Below are 20,644 nucleotides of genomic sequence, written 5' to 3'. Positions count from 1 at the left end.
CTAATTTGTTTAATCCTAACCAACCTATTTTTTGTGTTCCCCAGTGTGTGTAAATATTAATAAAAACTGTGTGCTTTTTCAAAAAAAAAAAAAAGAAACAACAGTTCTGCATTTTAAATGAAATCTATATCTAGGAGATGTTGCTTCAAATTTTAAAAACCAACCAACCAACACCCAAAACCAAAACTGTGAGTCACCAGCTTCAGATTGTTTAAACAAGATTTGTTACTTCAGTAAAGTGAATGAGCTCATGCTTTTGAATTAGTTGGCATAAGTATAAATTGTTACTTGACCTGCTCAACTTGATCTTTGAAGCTATGATACTATAACATAGCAGAGTCAGTTAACACAGAATTTTAATCTAGAATGATAATCTAGATTATCAGAGATGTAGTCAGCCAGTACTCTAAACAAAATACTTGGTATATAAATCTAACCTTACTTTTCTATGCTAATGGTATACAAAGTGTTTTTATTCCATGTGAAAAACGAAGTAGAGGGAGCCAGGGATGGGACAATGTTGGTCAAGTGGTTCTTCATCACAGTTAAGAGAAATAATTTCTGGTATTCTACTGCACAGCAGGGTGATAATAGGAAATGATACTGTACTGTGTATTTCAAAGACACTAGAAGAAAGGATTTTGAATATTTTCACTACAAAGAAATGACAAATTGCCAGGATCACAGAGGTCCTTGACCTGAAAGGGCTCAGGGAAGGAATGAACAGACAAGACACATATCGAGAGGGCCAGCAGGCTGATGACCAACTGGCAAATTTTTATTTTTCTCAGCAAGCTTTATACAAAAGAGGAAGAGACTTAAACATCATAAACACTCTGACCTAGTTACAACCTTTCTGTTTTGGCCACCCTGCATGCTTACTGCCAGTGTCCTTGACTAAGTATAAACTTCTTTTCAGTCAAGGAAAACCATTAAGCACTCCTTCCCACCATGATAGAAACATGGTGCACCTGCAGATTCCAATCTTGTTGGAATGCTGCTAAGCTGCAACGACCTTGTCAGAATGTGGCTCGTGGCTCCCAACAATAAATGGCCAGGTGCCAGTGGCTCATGCCTGTAATTTTAGCTACTTTGGAGGCAGAGATCAGGAGGCTTGTTGTTCAAAGCCAGCCCAACAAAAAAATGAGACCCTATCTTAAAAGAAATAACCAACACCAAAAAGAGCTGGAGGTGTGGCTCAAGTCAGAGAGCACCTGCCTAACAACTGTTGAGGCCTTGAGTTCAGAACTCAGTACTGAAAAAAAAAAAAAGAAAAAAGAAATGATAAATGTTCAAGGAGGTATGCTTACCTGACTTGAATATTAATTATCATGTGTTGAAACATCACATGGTACCCACCAATATGTTCAATTTTTATGTATTTATTAAAATATGTATAAATAAGATAAATTACAATAGCATAAAAATCCAAATAAGTCTAACGAAAAATGAGCAAGACTCTACAATAAAAACTACAAAACATTACTGAGAAAAATCAAGAAAAATCTAAATAAGTGGATAATTAAATCTTTTCCAAAGAAACTCAATAAAAATGAGTTTGATCAATTCAATAGCCATATGAAAAAATTTTACCCATACCTCATATTCTACAAATGTTAATTCCAGTTGGGTATGTAATATACCTGTAATCCTAGAAACTCAGGAGGCAGATCCAGAAGGATCTCAAGTTCAAAGCCAGCCCAGGCCTTATGATCCTTCTGACTCAGTCTCCCTATTCTGGGATTACAATAACAAAGATTTTAGACAAAAACATAAGATGATATCCTCATGACACTGTGATAAGCAACAATTTCTTTAATAATGTACATAACTGGGCTGGTGGAATGGCTCAAGTGGTAGAGTGTCTGCCTAGCAAGCGTGAACCCTGAGTTCAAATCCTAGTACCATTAAAAAAATGTATTCATCAAAAGACACTGTTAGGGGCTATCTGTGTGGCTGAAGTGATAAAGCCCAAGAGCAAGGCCCTGAGTTCAAACTCCAGTAACTCCCCCCCATTCAGATTGCCAGTTTGAGGCCAGCCTGGGCTGTATAGAAACATCCTGTCTTTTTTTTTTTTCACTCCTTCCTTCTTGCTTTTTACTCTTTTTTTTAAAATTTTTATTTTATTCATATGTGCATACAATGTTTGGGTCAGTTCTTCCCCCTTCCCTTACCACTCCCAACCCCCTCCCTCTCCCTCCTTACCCCAGCAGAAACTATTTTGCCCTTATCTCTAATTTTATTGAAGAAAGAGTATAAGCAGTAATAGGAAGGACCAAGAGTTTTTGCTAGTTGAGATAAGGATAGCTATACAGGGAATTGACTCGAATTGATTTCCTGTGCATGTGTGTTATCTTCTAAGTTAATTCTCCTTGAACTAACCTTTTCTTTAGTTCCTGGTCACCTTCTCCTATTGGCCTCAGTTGCTTTAAAGTATCTGCTTTAGTTTCTCTGCAATGAGGGCAACAAATACTATCTAGTTTTTTAGATGTCTTACCTATCCCCATACCTCCCTTGTGTGCTCTCGATTTATCATGTGAGCAAAGTCCAATCCCCTTCTTGTGTTTGCCCTTGATCTAATGTCTGCATATGAGGGAAAACATATGATTTTTGGTCTTTTGGGCCAGGCTAACCTCACTAAGAATGATGTTCTCCAATTCCATCCATTTACCAGCGAATGATAACATTTCGTTCTTCTTCATGGCTGCATAAAATTCCATTGTGTATAAATACCACATTTTCTTAATCCATTCATCAGTAGTGGGGCATCTTGGCTGTTTCCATAACTTGGCTATTGTGAATAGTGCCGCAATAAACATGGGTGTGCAGGTGCCTCTGGAGTAACCTGTGTCACAGTCTTTTGGGTATATCCCCAAGAGTGGTATTGCTGGATCATATGGTAGATCAATGTTTAGCTTTTTAAGTAGCCTCCAAATTTTTTTCCAGAGTGGTTGTACTAGTTTACATTCCCACCAGCAGTGTAAGAGGGTTCCTTTTTCCCCAAATCCTCGCCAACACCTGTTGTTGGTGGTGTTGCTAATGATGGCTATTCTAACAGGGGTGAGGTGGAATCTTAGCGTGGTTTTAATTTGCATTTCCTTTATTGCTAGAGATGATGGGCATTTTTTCATTCTGGCCATTTGAATTTCTTCTTTTGAGAAAGTTCTGTTTAGTTCACTTGCCCATTTCTTTATTGGTTCATTAATTTTGGGAGAATTTAGTTTTTTAAGTTCCCTATATATTCTGGTTATCAGTCCTTTGTCTAGAAACATCCTGTCTTAAAAAAGGAAAAAAAGAGGCTGTGAGGGTTAGGGATGTAGTTCAGTGGTAGAGCACTTGCCTAGTACTCATGAGACCCTAAATTTAATCCCCAGCACCTAAAAAGAAAAGAGAAAGACACTGTTAAAAGTGTGAAAATTTAAGCTATAGAGTATAGCTTATATTAGAAGATATTTGCACTATCCAACAAAGAACTTGCGTTTAGAATACTTAAAGACTTGCCTGTGTCAAAGTGAAAATGCATACTACTCAAAAGAAAAATGGGCCAAAGTCTTGACTGGCACTTCCCCAAAGAGGATATCTAAATAGCCAGTGAAAATATGAAAATGAGCTTAACCTTACTAGCCAAAGAAATGCCAGTTAAAATTATACAGTTTTCATAATGGCTAAAATCCAGAAGGTAGACAATTCGAAGTCCAAGGATATAAAGCAATTAGAATGTAGTACCCTGATGATGGAAGTGTAAATTAGTACAAGAACATTGGAAACAGGTTAGCTGTATTTATTAAAGTGGAATGTAAATCTAGGAAAAAGAATACTAAAGTAATGGGAGCTGGTAGCACCAGGTAAAATGTTGGGGTGCCTCAAGGGAGTTGTCTGTTTTCAAAGGTGGCTGATACCAACTGCAGGGGTTTCAGAAAGTCTCTTTCATGGAGACCCTCTTTACCTGACATACCTGTTTCTCCACTTGCTTCCTTCCTTAGTGTTGCAGTCTGTATTGCATCACCCAGCCTTCCTTTGAGGGGCTGCTCAACTTCTTATTCTTTACTCAATACTGCTTCAAAGATAACTAGTTACCTTGATCTCAGCCTCCTCTCATCAACTTTAGAATTTATGGTCTACAGCATTCATCTTAATCAATTATCCTCTATCAGTGTTTAAATATATCACATGTACATGTCTGATGTACCTGTACTTGAATACAAGTTTATGAGGGCTTTTGCCCTCATAGGGGTTCTAATTTATATGTATTTTTAAACTCCTCAGCAGTTTAAGATCCCCTGAATCCTCCCAGGTTTGGTCATTCACTAGGAAGATTCACAGTACTTGATATAAGGTCAAACTCACAGTATCACAGTCAGGATTTATTATAGCCAAAGGGTACCAAACAAAGCAAAGAGAAAGGCACATGGGGTGAAGCTGAGAAACCAGGGGTAAGCTTCCAAGAGTTCTCTTCCAGTGGGGTCATGAAGGATGTGCTTAATTCCTCTACCAATGACTTCTGAGACAGGTATGAAATGTTTACCAGAGATACCATCAGAAACTCAGTGCCCCATGTTTTCCTTGGGACCGGTCACGTATGTACCCTCCATCTATCATATACCAAAATTCTAGACTTCTAGATAGAAAGTAGATGCTAACTATAAACCAGACTTTTGGTTCATGGGTAGACTTGGGAGAAGTGATTTTTTTTTTCTCCTTAAATGTGAAAAAGAAAGTATGCAGCCCTGAATACTTCTACCAATTATCTTTCTCCACTTTTTTTGTAGTGGTAGAGTGCTTGCGGAGCAGGCACTTGCGGAGCAGGCACTCTACCACTTGAGTCCATTTGCACTGGTTATTTTGGAGATGGGATCTCCCTAACTATTTCCCAGGCTGACCCTGAATTGTGATCCTCTCAATCTCAGCTTCCTAAGTAGCTAGGATTACAAGCCATCAGTGCCCAGCCTACTAATCAATCATCTTGTAACCATGAGAAAACAGCCTGAGGACAAAGCTGATAAAATGAGGAATGAAGAATGAACATAGGATCTGTGACTGAATTTGCCTGCTCCTCTCTTAATATGAGACTTTTCAATTGTTAGCCAACAAATCTCTTTTATTGTTGAACAAATTTGATTTTGGATTTTTATTACTGGAAGCACAAAGTACACTAACCAGCACTTGTCCTCTGTGCATAGCCAGGATCACAATCTTTGGAATTAGATGAATCTGCGTTAAAATTTCAACTTGCTATATAATTGCTTCTGTGATAATTGTTTTCTGAATCTACTTTAGTATCTTATTTTATGGGAATAACTGTACCTATCTAATAAGGGAATTGAGTATTATGTGGAAGGCTAGTATTGTGGCTCAAGTGGTAGAACACCTGCCTAGCAAGCACTGAGGCCCTGAGTTCAAACCCCAGTACCACAAAGAAAAAAAAAAAGATTATTATGTGGTAGAATTTGGCAAATCACTTCACAGGGTATTTGAACACAGTTGGATTTCTTTTCTTTTTTTTTGGCAGCACGGGGGCTTGAATTTAGGACCTCATGCTCGCTAGGCAGGTGCTGCACCACTTGAGCCACTCCACCAGCCCATAGTTGGATTTCTAATTGAATTTCTTTCCTGTACTCCTCATAAGCAAATGTAATGTCAATGGATTCTGATAAAGGACTTATAGAGAAAACAAGATCGAAACAACATTCTCGATTTAAAATTAGGTGGCATAACTCAATTTATATTTTACTCTTTGAGCTGACTTTGAGGAACAGTTTTCACATTAATTAATATGATATGACTCTTGAACTCTTAAAATTAAGATACCAAGGTTACATATTGTGTCTATTCCTTAATAATCCATGACCTATTTATAAATATAAGTTTACATGATAGTAACAGTCATTTGGATTCCAAAAGGAAGACATAAAGCAAAAAGTCAACACATTTGAACGTGGAAAATCCTTAAGAAAATTAAGAAAAAAACCCTAAGTGTAAATTTAAATGAGAAGTGGCAGAAACAATGGATGAGTGAAAATGACAGAAGTTAGCCTTTCCACTGATTTCTATTATTCTGACTGCTGAGATCATGTCTATACCATAAAAATCAGAAAAACACACTGCATTCATGTCTTTAAAAATCCCATTTGACATGTTCCTTGATATACAAAAAAAATCTCTTGAGTTGGTCACAGAGAAAGGATGCTTGGGTATAGGGTTTGCAGTAGACACAAAGCATCTATAGGTAAAGTAGTGGCCTTCCTACATCAGCTGCCAAAAGACATTTCTTTGGAAAGTCACTTATTCAATCTGGGACACACATTTTTAGGTTTTGAAAAATGGTTGGATATCAAGTAGCCTGTTTACACTCAATAAGTTCTACATATTTCTTTGCAAACACATGTGTATGTGTGTGTCTGTGTATATACACTGCATCAAGTTCTTTAGTTCTCTAAACCTTTTCCTTCCTGCAAATTACTTAAAAATGGCAATGACACACTCCAAGGTAGAATTATAATATAGCTATAATAATGAAGTAGTTAAGTGAAGATAAAACAGAATGAATTTCACTTAATTTATATAATTTTCCTTGACAGTACAAAGCAGTTTCATTTATCTTACCTCATTTAATCTTCCCTATGAAGTAGGTTTTTTTTTTTTTTGTGGTACTAGGGTTTGAACTCAGGATCTTTACCTTGAGCCCCTCCACCAGCCCTTTTTTATTATGGTGGGTTTTTTGTATAGGGTCTTATGAGCTATTTGCCCAGGTATGTTTTGAACTATGATCCTCCTGATCTCTGCTCCTGAGTAGATAGTGTTATAGGCATGAGCTATCAGTACCTGGCAGGAATTGTTTTATATACGAAAAAACCCTGAATATCAGAAGAGTTAAACTCTTTTCTTAATTTTGCAGGGCAAACAAGTGAAGGAACCATGTTTTAATATTCCAAATCAAGTGTTTCTCCACTGCATATATTGTACTGCACCTAAATAGGTATTAACTTGCCTAATAGGTTATTATCAAGCAAATCTGCCTCAACTCTGTGAAAAGAAGGTCAAGCAGTTTTTATTGTTCTAGACTCTAAAATTCTAGTTCTAGAATCTATAACTACTGTCTCTTTAAACTTCTAAGAAATACCTAAGTCGAGGTATTACGTGCAAATGCTTATTTTCTTACAAATTCACCTCTTTTGAAAAATATCTTTTCAAACATAAGAAACAATTACTAAGAGTTCACAGTACTGGGAGTTTCTGTGATCATCATGGTTCTGATTCATTTTTTTCTCTACTTTCACATCGATTTAGCTATCGACAGTGTCCAGTTAACTCTACTTCCTATTACTGTCTTAATTCATTTATATCATTTTGACTTGTCATTTTAACCTATCTCTTGCTGCTATGAGTTGCTATCTGAATCTTTCAGTCAAGTTTTAAATGTAAAAACGTTAGTGAAGCTTTTTTGTAAATCATACTAACTCTAGATTGAGAGAAACCTTCTTGGCAACTGTTCTATGTTTCAGCAAAATTTCTTCAGCATTCATTCTTCAGCAAACATTTTTATGTTGTCTGTTTTTCATCAGAAGTGTTAGTGTATAAGTATCAAACTTTAACTATGGAACAATTCAAATCAATACATATTATGTATTCTGATGTATAGGGTCTACATAAAGGGCAAAGTTGTCTAAGACATGGTCCCTGCCCCAAAGGAGCTTACAGTCTAGCTTCCAACTTTCAACTGTCAGACATAGAACACAGAAATTAGCAGCTCTCAGTTATTTCCTAGAATTTGGAAATACTTATTCAGTGCCATACTCCATCTAGGGAAATGTATAGATATGATACTATGACAATGCACATAAGTTTTTTCAATTATTATCTGGTCATAGTTGCTTTATTTCCCACTCTTGAAAAAAATCTAATCTTTATTAGAGTTAATATACTGTTCTAGTTAATTTATACATCGTGCACATATGCATCCACATCTTTGTACCAATCTTTTTTTTAAGGTTTTTTTTTTTTTTGGCAGTACTAAAGTTTGAACTCAGGGCTTCACACTTGCTAGGCAGAAATAAATTATACAGTATACATTATAAAACTTTAAAAAAAATGTACTCACGTGTAGTTTATAATTTATTCCTAAAATCTTTTTTTCTTTTTGGTGGGACTGGGGTTTAAACTCAGAGCTTTGCATTTAAGCGGGTTCTCTACCACTTGAGCCACACCTCCAGTCCATTTTGCTCTGGTTATGCTGGAACTTATTTTTGCCCAGGCTGGCCTGGAACAAAGATCCTCCCAATCTCAGCCTCCCAAGTGGGCAGGATTACAGGCGTGAGCCACCGAGGCCCCACTCTTTCAAATCTTTATTCATTTAGTTTTTAGAGTAGCAAAATGAAATCGTGGTCTCTAAAAAATACTCAATGTTATAAATACTTCTGCATATGAAATCATGATTTTAAGTTTTATTGGCTTACATACCATCATATTGGTATGTAACAATGCAGTCTTCAATTTTTTTTCCCTCTTTTTGGCAGTTCTGAAGTGTAGACTCAGGCCTTGTGCTTGCTAGGCGGGCACCCTCCGCCCCCCACCCTCACTGGAGTTTGAACTCAGGGCCTAAGCTTGCTGCCAGACAGACGCTTTTACCTCTTGAAGCAACTACAATAGACCTTTGTGTGTGTGTGTGATGGGGTTTTTCTAGATAAGGTGTCACGAACTATTTGCCCAGACTCTGGCTTGGAACAGGGATCCTCCCAATCTCCGCCTCCTGAGTAGCTATGATTACAGGTGTAGGCCACCAGCGCCACGCCTCCAGCTCCAATTTTTTTTTTTTTTTTTTTTTTTTGAGACGATGTCTTGCTATGTAACCAGGCTGGCTTCAATCTTGAAGTCCTCCTGTCTCAGCCTCTGGAATGCTGCAAAGACAAGCGTGCACCACCACGTCTAGCGACAGTCTCCAAATATTAAATGGGAAAATTTCAAATTAAAAAGAGCAACTACAAATGGGATTCAGTAAAAGATAGGAAGTTAATGAGCGCATCATTTATATTTACCTTAAAACAAATGACTTATTTAGGACAATCCCGACTTACCAGATCCTGTTTACCATTTAAAAATTGTGTGTAGGAGGCAGTCCATCCTTTATATTTCATTTACTTTTTACAAATACAATAGTATCAATAGTATCACTGTTCGGAAAACCAGTTTTCTGTGCTAATTTCGGTACAAATATAAGTTATTAACAGCCCATATTCACAGATTTAACCCCTGAAACACTGCGTGTTCTCCCTCCTTGGCTTTAAATAAAACCTTGCTATGCCATTGCAGATGGTTCGGCGAGGCCTATGATTTTCTACGAGAACATCAGCCAGTGGGTGGGACACAAGCTTCCAGGCAGCGCCGAGGACCGGCCGGGTGGCCCGAGGCCGGGCAGCCCGCTGGGTCTGCAGCTGGGGTGGCGATCGCACTGGGTCGGCGGCTTGGGAACGACTCTCCTGTTCTCTCTGACAGCCGGCTGGGCCAGGCCTAGGCCCGGACACACAAGGCAAACCGCCCAAGCGCGCACAGACCTCTAGGTCGGGTCGGCACGCCGCTCAGCCTCCGCTAGCCGGGAAGCGCTGCGCAAGCGCGACAGTCGTGCGACACCACCACTTACGGCCGAAGGGGTCCGTGCTGGGGGTTGGTGGCGCGGTGCAGAGCTCTTAGGAACCAACAGCTTTGGCACGGGTAATCAGCTCCTTTTGCTCCTTTCCCAGCTTCTCTTAGGTACTTGGGACCACCGCGGAGTTTCTTGTCCCGTTGCGGACGCCGGGTCGTGCAGTGTCTCCCCACCATCCTGCTCCTCTGCTGCTCCGACTGCTCCCGCGCCCAGGTGGGGGTGAGGGGCGGGGTCAGCGGCTGGGCTGAACTCCATCCTGGCGTCTTGGTGTGGAGATCTCCCGGGTGACTCGGGGCTCTTCTTGTTTTCCAAGACTAGTATCCGGTGACTGTGATTTGCAGGGTCCGCCATGGAGCCAGAGCAGATGCTGGAGGGACAGACGCAGGTACCTGGAGGCCCGGGACTCGGGGTGGCAGGGCGGCAGAGGGAAACAGCGGCTCACGTCTCTGTGCCCCGTGTTCTGCTTTCCAGGTTGCAGAAAATCCTCACTCCGAGTACGGCCTCACAGACAACGTGGAGGTAACTCGCTCAGTTCCTAGTGCGGCATGTGGGGTCTTCTGGAGAGCGGGACAAAACGTGGGATTCGTTTTAACGGGGTTACTTTGCACAAGGGAAAACTTTGCTATCTGGAACTCAGCAGTATTAAGTTATAGGTAACTTGTTTTCACTAGGGGTACCAGTGTTTGTCAAAACAAAATAGAAGGTACTTGTAAATGTATGAGTAAATACTGGAACAAATGAATAAATCAGAATTAGATTTCGGAATGGCTAGGAAAATAAGCTTCTTGGAGATTTGTGTGTGAATAATAATAATAGTAATAATAATAATGAGTGACATGGAGAATGAAGTTTGGATAAATGAAGGCAGAGCATTTCCAAGAAGTTATAGTAGAAACAGGTGTTAATATTTCTTTGCCGTGTCTGATGTCCATCTGAGCGATTTGCATGTATCTTAAGCCCCGTAAGGATGAAAGAAGTAACGTATCCAAGGTTGCCAGGAATTAAGTAGAGAGCTGTTTTTAACCTAGGCAGGTTGGCTTTTTTTTTTTTTGCAAAAGGATTAAGTTAGATCGCTAATCTTGACCAACTCCTAGTGTTTGTTGTTGTGACCATAAAATCGCTAGAAAAATGTACTGGTTTGCTACCAATCTGTTTTCATAGTGCACTTTTTTTTTTTCTCCTTCTTGGAACAGAGTCTTGCTATGTAGCTCAGGCTGGCCTGGAACTCATCATGAGCCTCCTGCCTCAGCCTCCCGAGTGCTGGGATTATAGGCATGACCACCATACCTGGCTTCATATTGTACTTTTATTTGAACTGCTATGCTGAATCAGGTGAATGAATATACTCAATACCACTTTCTTCTAGTCATTTAAGGGACTTCTTTTTAGGGATCAGCACAGTCTTGGTTTCTGTATATAGCCACACAGTAGTGATACTGCAGAGCAGTGATAATCAAATGCTGTATCCTAAACCATCAAACCTTCCTTGGTAAAATGAGAAAATCTTGAAAGTGAAATGAGTGTGTGAATGCTATTTGCCTATTAGTCTTTCTGCTTCTTTAATTTTTTTGATAGTGTTGAGATTTGAACTCATGGTCTCATACTTGCTAAGACAGGTGCTCTCCCACAGCCATGTCCCCAGCCCTTTTGTTTTGTTTTTGAGACAGGGTCTCACTATGTAGCTCAGGCTGGCCTGGAACTCACTATGTAGCCAAGCCTGTATTTCTAATTTACCTGTTTGTGAAATCTGAAAGTCTGGAAACCAATATTCTACAGTGGCTACTGCTGCTGTTACTTTTCTTATTTATGATTGCATCACATTTTATTTCTTTTATTGGCTTATTATAAATTTGGGTTTTTTTTTCTTTTAAGAGGTTGCTTTAGGGATATAATGTTCAAGTTTGAAAATCACAATTTACCTTCAAGTAGTATTGTATCTTTTCTCTACAGTAATACAATTTTTTTTCATATTTAAAAACCTAGGGATCAAACCTAGGGTCTCATGCATTTTGGACAAGTCTCTACCACTGAGCTACATCTCCAGCACCCCCCCAGCCCAGTATATGACTCTTGTAACAACATTCTTCCGATTTGTTCCTCCCCTGGTCTTTGTACTATTGTCATATATTTTACTTCTGTATTTATTATGCACTTTAAATCATGATTTTTTTTTCCTTAAAAAGTCATTTGTCTTTTAAGATATGTAAACACTAAGAAAAAAAGAGAATTTTACATTTACTTACGTGTTTACCATTTCTGGGCCTTTTCATTCTTTTGTGTAAATCTATATTTCCATCTTGTTTTCTTTCTGTTGAAGTACTTTAATATTTCTTTTAGATAGTTCTTTTAGCTTCTGCATATCTGAAGTAAAAGTCATTATTTTGCTTTTGTTTTGGGAAGATTTTTTTTTTTTTTACTTGTGGAGCTGGGATTGAACCCAGGGTCTTACCCATGACAGGCAAGTGCTTTACTGGCTGAACTACCCCCAGCTGTGGAAGATATTTTTGCTGGAGGTAAATTTGCTTCATTGTCTTCTTGGTAACATTGTTTCTGATGAGAAGTCTACTGTCATTCTTGTCTGTGCTTCTCAATTCAATACATAATGTCTTTTCTCTATTTTCTTGTTGCTTTTAAGATTTTCTTATCATTTTTTATGTAATTTGATTATAGTATAGTTTTTTGGCTGGGGATTGAACCCAGGCCTGGTATATGCTAAGCCGTGTTCTGGCTCTGAGCTGTATTACCATCCCCTTCACCCCCCAGCTCAGTTTTCCTTTTTGTATTTCATTTCTATTTCTTTTCTTTTTTTCTCTTTAAATGTTTCTTCTGCCTAGGAATCATTGAGCTTCTTCTTGGCTTTGGGTTTACAGTTTTCAATTAAGCGTTGGAAAAATTCAGCGCTTAATTCTTTAAATGTTTTGTCAGATCAATTTACTCATGTTTCCCTCTACCTTGAACAGTTTTTGTGGCCTAGCTTGTTCCATCATCTGTATTATTTCTGGGTCCTTTTCTGTGGATTGAGTTTTCTCTTCATTATACACATTATTTTCTTGCCTAATTTCTTTTGGGGATACTGGGGTTTGAAATTCATGGCTTTGGGCTTTCTAGGCAGATGCTCTACCACCCGAGCCACACCTTCAGTTCTTTTTTGTTTTCCCCCTTTGGTTATTTTTGAGATAGGGTCTCCCCCCTCCTTTTTTTTTTTTTTTTTTTGCCTGGGCCAGCCTTGAACCCTGTACCTCCTGATTTCAGCCCTCCAAGTAGCTAGGATTACAGGCGTAAGCCACTGATGCCCAGTTCTGCCTAATAATTTCTTAGAGGATGCTGGGCATTGGGTGTATTGGGTAATTTTGTATTTCTTCAAACATTCTTAAAAATTTTGTTCTAGGATATAGTTCCTAATAAATTGATTGATCCTTTTAAAGCTTGCTTTAATCTTTCTTAGGTGAGAACAAACCAGCCTTTAACTTAGGTCTAATTTCCCCCTGTAGGGTATTCTGCCCATTGCTCCATGTATTTTGAGGTTTTCCCACCCTAGGTCATGGAACACAAACTATTCCCAGCCTTGTGTGAGTTTCAGAGATTCTTCCTTCTGCTTTTTTTTGGTGGTTTTCTCCCTGGCCTTCGGTAGTTATAGTCATCTGAAGATTGAAAGGCAATCAAGCCTCTCTCTTTTTTTTGGTGGTACTGGGGCTTGAACTCAGCCCCACACTTGCTAGGCAGGCATTCTACCACTTGAGTCACTCTGCCAGCCCTTTTTTGTATTGGGTATTTTCGAGGTAGGTTCTTCATGAACTGTTGCCTGGGCTGACTTCAAACTGTTATTCTCCTGATCTGATCTCTGCACTCTGTAAGTTTTCCATGCTGGAAGCCAAAAACTGGAGCAATCATAGGACTCAGCCTAGCCTCTGCCCTTTTTGTGGTCACTATAGTATACTGTCTGTAATTAGCTCATTCTGATTTTCTTTTGGTCAGTAGTAGAGTTTGAACTCAGGGCTTCATGCTTGCTAGGCACTTGCTCTACTGCTTGAGCCACATCCCCAGCCCTTTTTGCTCTGGTTATTCTTGAGATAGGGTCTTACTTTATGTCAGGACTCTGATTCTCCTATTTCTGCTTTCTGCCTTAGCTAGGATGACAGGTGTTGGCTACCTTGCTTAGCTTTTTCTGTTGAGATGGGGGTCTTAGGAACCTTTTGGCTCAGGCTGTACTCCTCTATCCTCCTGATCTCTACCTTCCCAGTAGTTAGGTTTATAGGTGTGGTGTGAACCACTGGTGGCTGGCCTGGCTTATTATTTTATTTTATTTTTTTTATTGCACTGAGGTTTGACTCATAGCCTCACATTTGCTAGGTAGTTCCTCTTACTGCTTGAACCACTCTGTTAGCTGCAATTTTTTTTCTTTTTGATGGTACTTGGATTTGAACTCAGGCCTTCATACTTGCTAGGCAGGCACTCTTACCACTTGAGTCACTCCACCAGCTTTCTTTTTGTTTCCTGTATTTGTGTGTGTGTAGGTTAATTCAGGAGTTTGACCTAACTAACATTAAGTGCAGGAATTGACATTTCTTCAGTATGTTTTTTAATGAGAGGTATTAGCTAAGGAATTTATGATTGGACTTTCAATAATTACTTAGGTACTATTGCAGTTTTTCATATTTTATTTTATTTTTTTAGTGGTATTGGGAGTTGAACTCGGGATCTCACTCTTGCTAGGTGCTCTACCACTTGAGTCACTCTGCCGGCCCTTTTTAAATTTTAATTAACATATATTAACTGTACAAATGGGTTTCATTGCTGATTCTTACTGGAGGCAGTGTAATGTCTTGCACCTGACTAGTTTTTATTACATACAAATATGACAGGAAGTTAGGATTCTTCCCCTCCCCCAACACACACACATTGGGGGTTTGAACTCAGGGTTTCATGCTTACTAGGCTGATGTTCTTTACTGCTTGAGTCACTACTCCAGCCCTTGTGATGGGTTTTTCCCAGATAGGGTTTCATGAACTATTTGCCTGGGGTATGGCTTTGACTGCAATCCTCCTGATCTCTGCCTCCTGAGTAGCTAGGATTACAGGTGTGAGCCACCAATGCTCAGTGGAAGTTAGTATTCTTTACTGTGGTCAAGATGAAGTTTTGAACATGGTGGATTTATTTATTTATTTATTTGTGGACTGGGGTTTGAACTCAAGAGCTTTGTGCTTACAATATAGGTACTCTACTGCTTGTACCACACCACCAGTCCATTTTCTGTGTTTATTTTGGAGATGGGGGTCTTGAGGAGTATTTGCCTGGCTGGCTTTGAACTTTATTCTTAGCCTGGAGCTAGGATTCCAAGTAGCTAGAATTACAGGCGTGAGCCACCAGTGCCTGGCTTACCTATGTTTTGATCTAGGGGAAAAAAAAATCTCATTCAAGATGATAATGTTAGTTTTCAGAAATATTAAGCTGTATAATCTTTTCTGCACTGGAAAGGTGAATTTTTACAGAGCGTCACTTAGAATCTCAGGAATGACAGTTTTCGGGCTGGCAGAGTGATTCAGGTGGTAGAGCACCTGCCTAGAAATGTGACGCCCTGAATTCAAACCTCAGTACCTCCAAAAAAAAAAGAATGACAGTTTGCTATAGGTATTACCTATTGAAATAAATTTCTCAATCCATTGTCAAATAAATACTTTATAGATTAAGTAGACTTTATAGAAAATTACTTTGTAATTAAGTTTCAAAATTACATTGGAAAACCTTAAGAGAAGTTGTCTGACATAATTATGAAAGGTCTTTGGAGACCTTTGTATTTTTGTTGTAGCTAAATTATTTAAGTTTTTCCTCACTTTTTGCAACCTAAAATTAGATCTAGAAGAATGTTTTTACTTTGTTGACTCTTTATGTTCAGTTGTAGTATGATTGAATGGAAATGCTATTAAGAATACTGTTTTGTCTTTTAGAGTCATTATGAATTTCTAATATGGTAGATTTCAAAAAAAAAAGCAAGCATTTTTAATTGGGTTTTGAGGTTCTAGATTTCAGTTGAATCTATGAAAACCCTCAAATTTGGTGGTGGTTAAGTAGAACGTGTAAGTTATTATTTCCTAAATTTTATTCACTTGTAATATTACAGTGGTCATGCCTGTAAACACAGCTACTTGGTAGGTGGAGATCAGGAGGATCTGGCTTTGAGACCAGCCGAGGCAGAAAGTTAGTGAGATCACCATCTCAACAAACATGCCAGGTGTGGTGCTTCACTCTCATAACCCCAGCTATGAGGGAGACATAGTTAGGAAGATCATGGTTGGAGGCTGACCTAGCAAAAACACAAGCCCTATCTGAAAAATAACCTAAAAGCAAAAATAGGCTGGGACGTGGCTTAAGTGGTAGAAGGTCCTGATTTCAAACCCCAGTCATCCCCCCTCCAAAAACATCACATTAATGACCTTTTCCATATTAATTTTTTTTCTCATTTCTTGGGCATTTTATTTTTAATTTTTTGTTGGGACTGGGATTTGGGCTCAGGGCTTCATGCTTGCAAAGCAGGAGCTCTCCCTCCAGTCCATTTTGCTCTGGTTATTTTGGAGATGGAATCTCACAAACTTTTTCCCCAGGCTGCCCTTGAATCCTCCAGATCTCAGCCTCCTAAATATCTATGATTAGGCTGCCTGGTAAAAAGTATAGATATATTTCTTTACAAAAGAAACAAATGGAGAAACATTCTCATTATGATAAGTGGAGGATAACCATAAAAATAAACTCTGAATACAAAACAATGGTAAGAATTTTAGGTAGATTCCATTGACAGTGTGAACCTCTGAACCTGTGGTTAGTTATTTCTATAAAGAAGGGAGTTTAGCAAGTACTATCAAAGTGGTAAAGCCATATGACACTAAACTGAGACTTTGTTCTTGATATTATCTGTGGTAAGAATTGAAACAAGAGTAGCTTTCTTGCTGTGATTCATTGCTACTTGAGGTAATGTGTTTTACACTTTAAGAAAGTCGTTTTATAAACGTGGCATGGTGTTGCATGCCTGTAATTCCAGCATTCAAGAAATGGAGGCAAGAGGATCACAAGTTCAAGGCCAGTGTGGGATAAATAGTGAGAGCCTGTCTCAAAAAAACAAAACCCAAGGATAACATAAGCCCCAAACAAAACAAAACCAGAAGGTATTCTTATAAACAAAAGAAAAGAAAAAGGGGCCTCAGGATGTAATTCAGTGTTAGTGTATTTGCCTAGCATGTAGAAGGCTCTGGGTTTGATTCCCAGTATCACAAAAATAAATAAATAAATAAATGAAATTTAAAAAAAATGTATTTCTAAAAGAGGCAGAAGCAAAGGGAGAAATTAGATTCTGGAGATAAGAATCTAGGAATAAGATTTGTGTCTTCAGAGAGAAAAAACTTGAATAAAGTTTAGATGAATTTCTTTTGGCGGAGAAGTCTGCAATGCAGAAGCAGTTTCTAGTCATTAATTTGCCTTTTTCTATTTGTGTCATACTTCTATCAGTTTTTGTTTAGCATTCAAAATAATCCAGTTGGTTGGAACATTCATGCTTTGTTTTTTGAATTCACTAGAGGATAGTGGAAAATGAGAAAATTAATGCAGAAAAGTCATCAAAACAGAAGGTGGATCTACAATCTTTGCCAACTCGTGCCTACTTGGACCAGACAGTCGTGCCTATCTTATTGCAGGGGCTGGCTGTGCTTGCAAAGGAAAGGTGAGATAATGAGTCATGTCTGCAAATGGAGGTAGCAGAGAATGTAAAATAAAGACTTCCTCATTGAAATACCATTAGTTGTGTATAGCTATTTTTTTAAATTATAATGTTTTTATACTTCACGGACGGTAAGCTTTTTAAAAGAAGCCAGCCAAAATCTCATAATTCAGACATTTTTGTTTGTTTTTTGTACCAATCTTAGATCATACTTGTAAAGATTTGGGATTATGGTATACATGTCATTTTGTATCTTCTTTTTACTTAGTGTCATAAAATTTTTCTATAGCTTTCCGTAGTCTTTTTGACTATACTTTAATTTATAGTAATACTACAATTAACTTAGCCACTTTTCCATTGTTGAACATTTAGTTTCAGTTTCCTTTATTGCAGGTCACCAGCAGTTTGTGTATTTTCATAACTGTTGTGCCTGTGTTTAGATACTTTTTTATCATGCATTTCCAAGGGTTGGTTTACTAATTCAAAACACATGACTATGTTTATACTGTTTGCTACATAATATCATATTTGTGTCCAAAATTTGTTCTCTAATGTCTTCTAATGTCATTAGCCTCAATAATGTGTTGTAATCTTCTTGCCAAATTATTTTAATTTACATTTTTGATTTTTTTTTTTTTTTGAAGTTCTGGGGTTTGAACTCAGGGCCTCACACTTGCTAGGCAGTCACTTGAGTCACTCCACCAGCCCTTTTTTGTGTTGGTTATTTTTGAGAGAGTCTCTTTTTTTTTTTGTCTTTTTCTTTTTTCTTTCTCTTTAGAGAGAGAGTCTCTTAAACTATTTGCCTGAACTGGTTTTGAACTGTGATCCTCCTGATGTCTTCCTTTTGAGTAGCTAGTATTACAGGTGTGAGCCACTGGCATCCGGCTAATTTACATTTCTTTATTAGCATTTATTTCTCTTTTTTTCTACAAGTTTTTCTCTAGGAATTCTTATTTAAATTTTTTTAAGCAAAAATAGCAAATTTATTTTGTAAATAAATTTACTAGATGCCCTTTATTTTTTAATTAATTATTTTTTGGCAGTACTGGAGTTTGAACTTGGGGCTTTGTGCTTGTGAGGTAGGTACTCTACCACTTAAGCTAAGCCCTCTGCTTTGCAAATTATGTTTTAAATGCAGGGTAGTAATAGCCATTGTAGCAAGCTGGCATAGCTTGAAAAAGAACTTGATGGAAATGCATTTTATTGTAAGAGTGAGCTATTGACTTAGGGCAAATATATTAATTTATATAAAAATTGCATCGCATGAGGGCTTTGCTACAACATGTGCTTAGCATGTATGAGGCCCTGGCCCTGGATTCCATCCCCTATTCCAATAAACAAACAAACAATGGATGTTTGTTTTTGTTATATTTATAAAATAAGATGTGTTTATGATTGTGACATAGATCTTGGCTCTATTACTGACAGTTACAATATGGGCATCTTTTTTTTTGTTCTAAAGAAGGTTAATATATTAGAAATTTTAAATTTTACTTTTTTTTTTTTTTTTGATGCGACTGGGGTTTGAACTCATGTCTTCATGCTTGCAGCCAGTTTGAGCCTTACCCTAGTCTATTTTGCTCTGGCTATTTTGGAGATGGTATCTCTCAAACTATTTGCCTGGGTTGGCCTCAAACCATGATTCTTCTGATTTCTGCCTCCCAAGTAGCTAGGACTACAGGTGTAATCCACTAGTGCCTGGCTTACTTTGAGTTCTAGAAGAAAATATTCAATGATGTTTTTAAGTAATAAGCTATTTGTAAATGCAATGTTTAAGAAAAAAATTCTGGCAACAAATTAATGCTAAATACAAACCATGTTGTCTGTGTTAAGATAATTAAAAAGTTTGTTTAAAGTGAAAAAGGCAGCCAGGCGCTGGTGGTTCTCACCGGTAATCGTAGCTCCTCAGGAGGCAGAGATCAGGAGAATTGTGGTTCAAAGCCAGCCAGGGCAAATAGTTTGTGAGACCCTATCTTGAAAAAACCCATCACAAAAAAAGGGCTGGTGGAGGGGCATAAGGTATAGGCCCTGAATTCAAACTCGAGTACCACAAAAAATAAAGTGCAAAAGGGATGTTTGAGATCATTGTAAATCAGTTTTCAATATGCTTTTTCAAGTTAAAGTTTAAAATAGGTAATTTTGGTGCTGGCAGAATGGCTCAAGTGGTTGAGGGCCTGTCTAGCAAGCATGAGGCCCTGAGTTCAAACCCCAATATCACATACACACACTCACAAAATGTAATTTATAATAGATATTTTCCCAAATTCTTATCCTTAGACTTGCTTTTTGAACAAGAATAACTTACATAGAAGAGATCTGAAAGAATACTTTTAATATCATAAATGTGTTTAACTTTCCAGGTGTGCTTTATGGTTGCAGAAATAGAATTGTTTAAATTATTTGAAGAAAGAAGTATCTTTAGAAAGAAAGACTTGTCTAAGTAAATGTTGCTGCTTTCAATTATTCACTTGAGGAGTTCTATATCTGTGTCTTAGCAATGCTATAGCTATTGTCCTATATTGTTTTTGATCTTTTGTTGAAGGATAATACTTACACAACAGTTACAAATATCGTAGGTGTACACCTTGATAAATTTTAACAAACTAACATAGCTATGCAACATGCACACAGATCAAGAAGATGAATACGGCTAGCACCTTAAAAGTCTCCCTGGTGACCCCTGTAATTTACTAGTCTTATGGATGCAGATGTTCCATTGTTGGTACATTTCTATACTGCGTTTTAGAATTGAGTTCATAACCAGTTTTAAGCTTTATTGTTTGCTTGCTTATTTTACTTACCATATTTACTACAAGTGGCCTTTGACTGTAAAATGTTAATTAAACTTAAAAGATTTTTTTTTAATTGTCATGGCACAATACGTTTAAATGGACACATCTAGAAAACATTTCTAAACTTTGGATTTCTTTTCCCTTACAGACCACCAAATCCCATTGAATTTCTAGCATCTTATCTTTTAAAAAACAAGGCACAGTTTGAAGATCGAAACTGACTTATTGGGAAGAAAAGAAAAATTTGGTTGCTACTGTAGATTACGTGATTAAGAGGCAGCTTTAATTGCCGTGATTTCTCCCCCTTTTGGAAGTTTAAGAGCCTTCAGGACAACAGAACTTATTTCCGGATTGGCAGAAGAGAACTTATTTCCCTTACTTGATTTAATCACCATACTTATTTAATGAGTGTCTTCTGTGCAATTTTTTTTCTTAAATCATCTTTGTTTTTAAAAATGACCTTCAAAATAAACTGTCAAAATGCCAGTATATTAGTTTTTGTTTTTATGA

At 37.8% G+C, this 20,644-nt stretch overlaps 1 protein-coding gene across 3 annotated transcripts; it reads left to right on the top strand.

The window, feature by feature from the left end:
- The first annotated feature begins 9,625 nt into the window (after window positions 1–9,625).
- Dpy30 (dpy-30 histone methyltransferase complex regulatory subunit) lies at window positions 9,626–20,620 on the top strand. 3 transcript variants are annotated; one of them, XM_020181874.2, is made up of 5 exons: window positions 9,626–9,705; window positions 9,979–10,022; window positions 10,109–10,156; window positions 17,203–17,345; window positions 20,283–20,620. In XM_020181874.2, exons 2-5 carry the CDS (start codon window positions 9,987–9,989, stop codon window positions 20,353–20,355), a joined length of 300 nt encoding a protein of 99 aa, XP_020037463.1. In that variant the 5' UTR covers window positions 9,626–9,705; window positions 9,979–9,986; the 3' UTR covers window positions 20,356–20,620. The 3 variants fall into 3 exon arrangements, with proteins under 3 accessions (XP_020037463.1, XP_020037458.1, XP_020037461.1); XM_020181869.2 differs by having other exon boundaries at window positions 9,640–9,705; window positions 9,951–10,022; XM_020181872.2 differs by having other exon boundaries at window positions 9,680–9,705; window positions 9,956–10,022.
- The last annotated feature ends 24 nt before the right edge of the window (window positions 20,621–20,644 follow it).

This window comes from Castor canadensis, chromosome 12, assembly GCF_047511655.1.
Source record: "Castor canadensis chromosome 12, mCasCan1.hap1v2, whole genome shotgun sequence".
Taxonomy (NCBI): Eukaryota; Metazoa; Chordata; class Mammalia; order Rodentia; family Castoridae; genus Castor; species Castor canadensis.
This window is presented reverse-complemented; position numbering and strand designations above follow the sequence as displayed.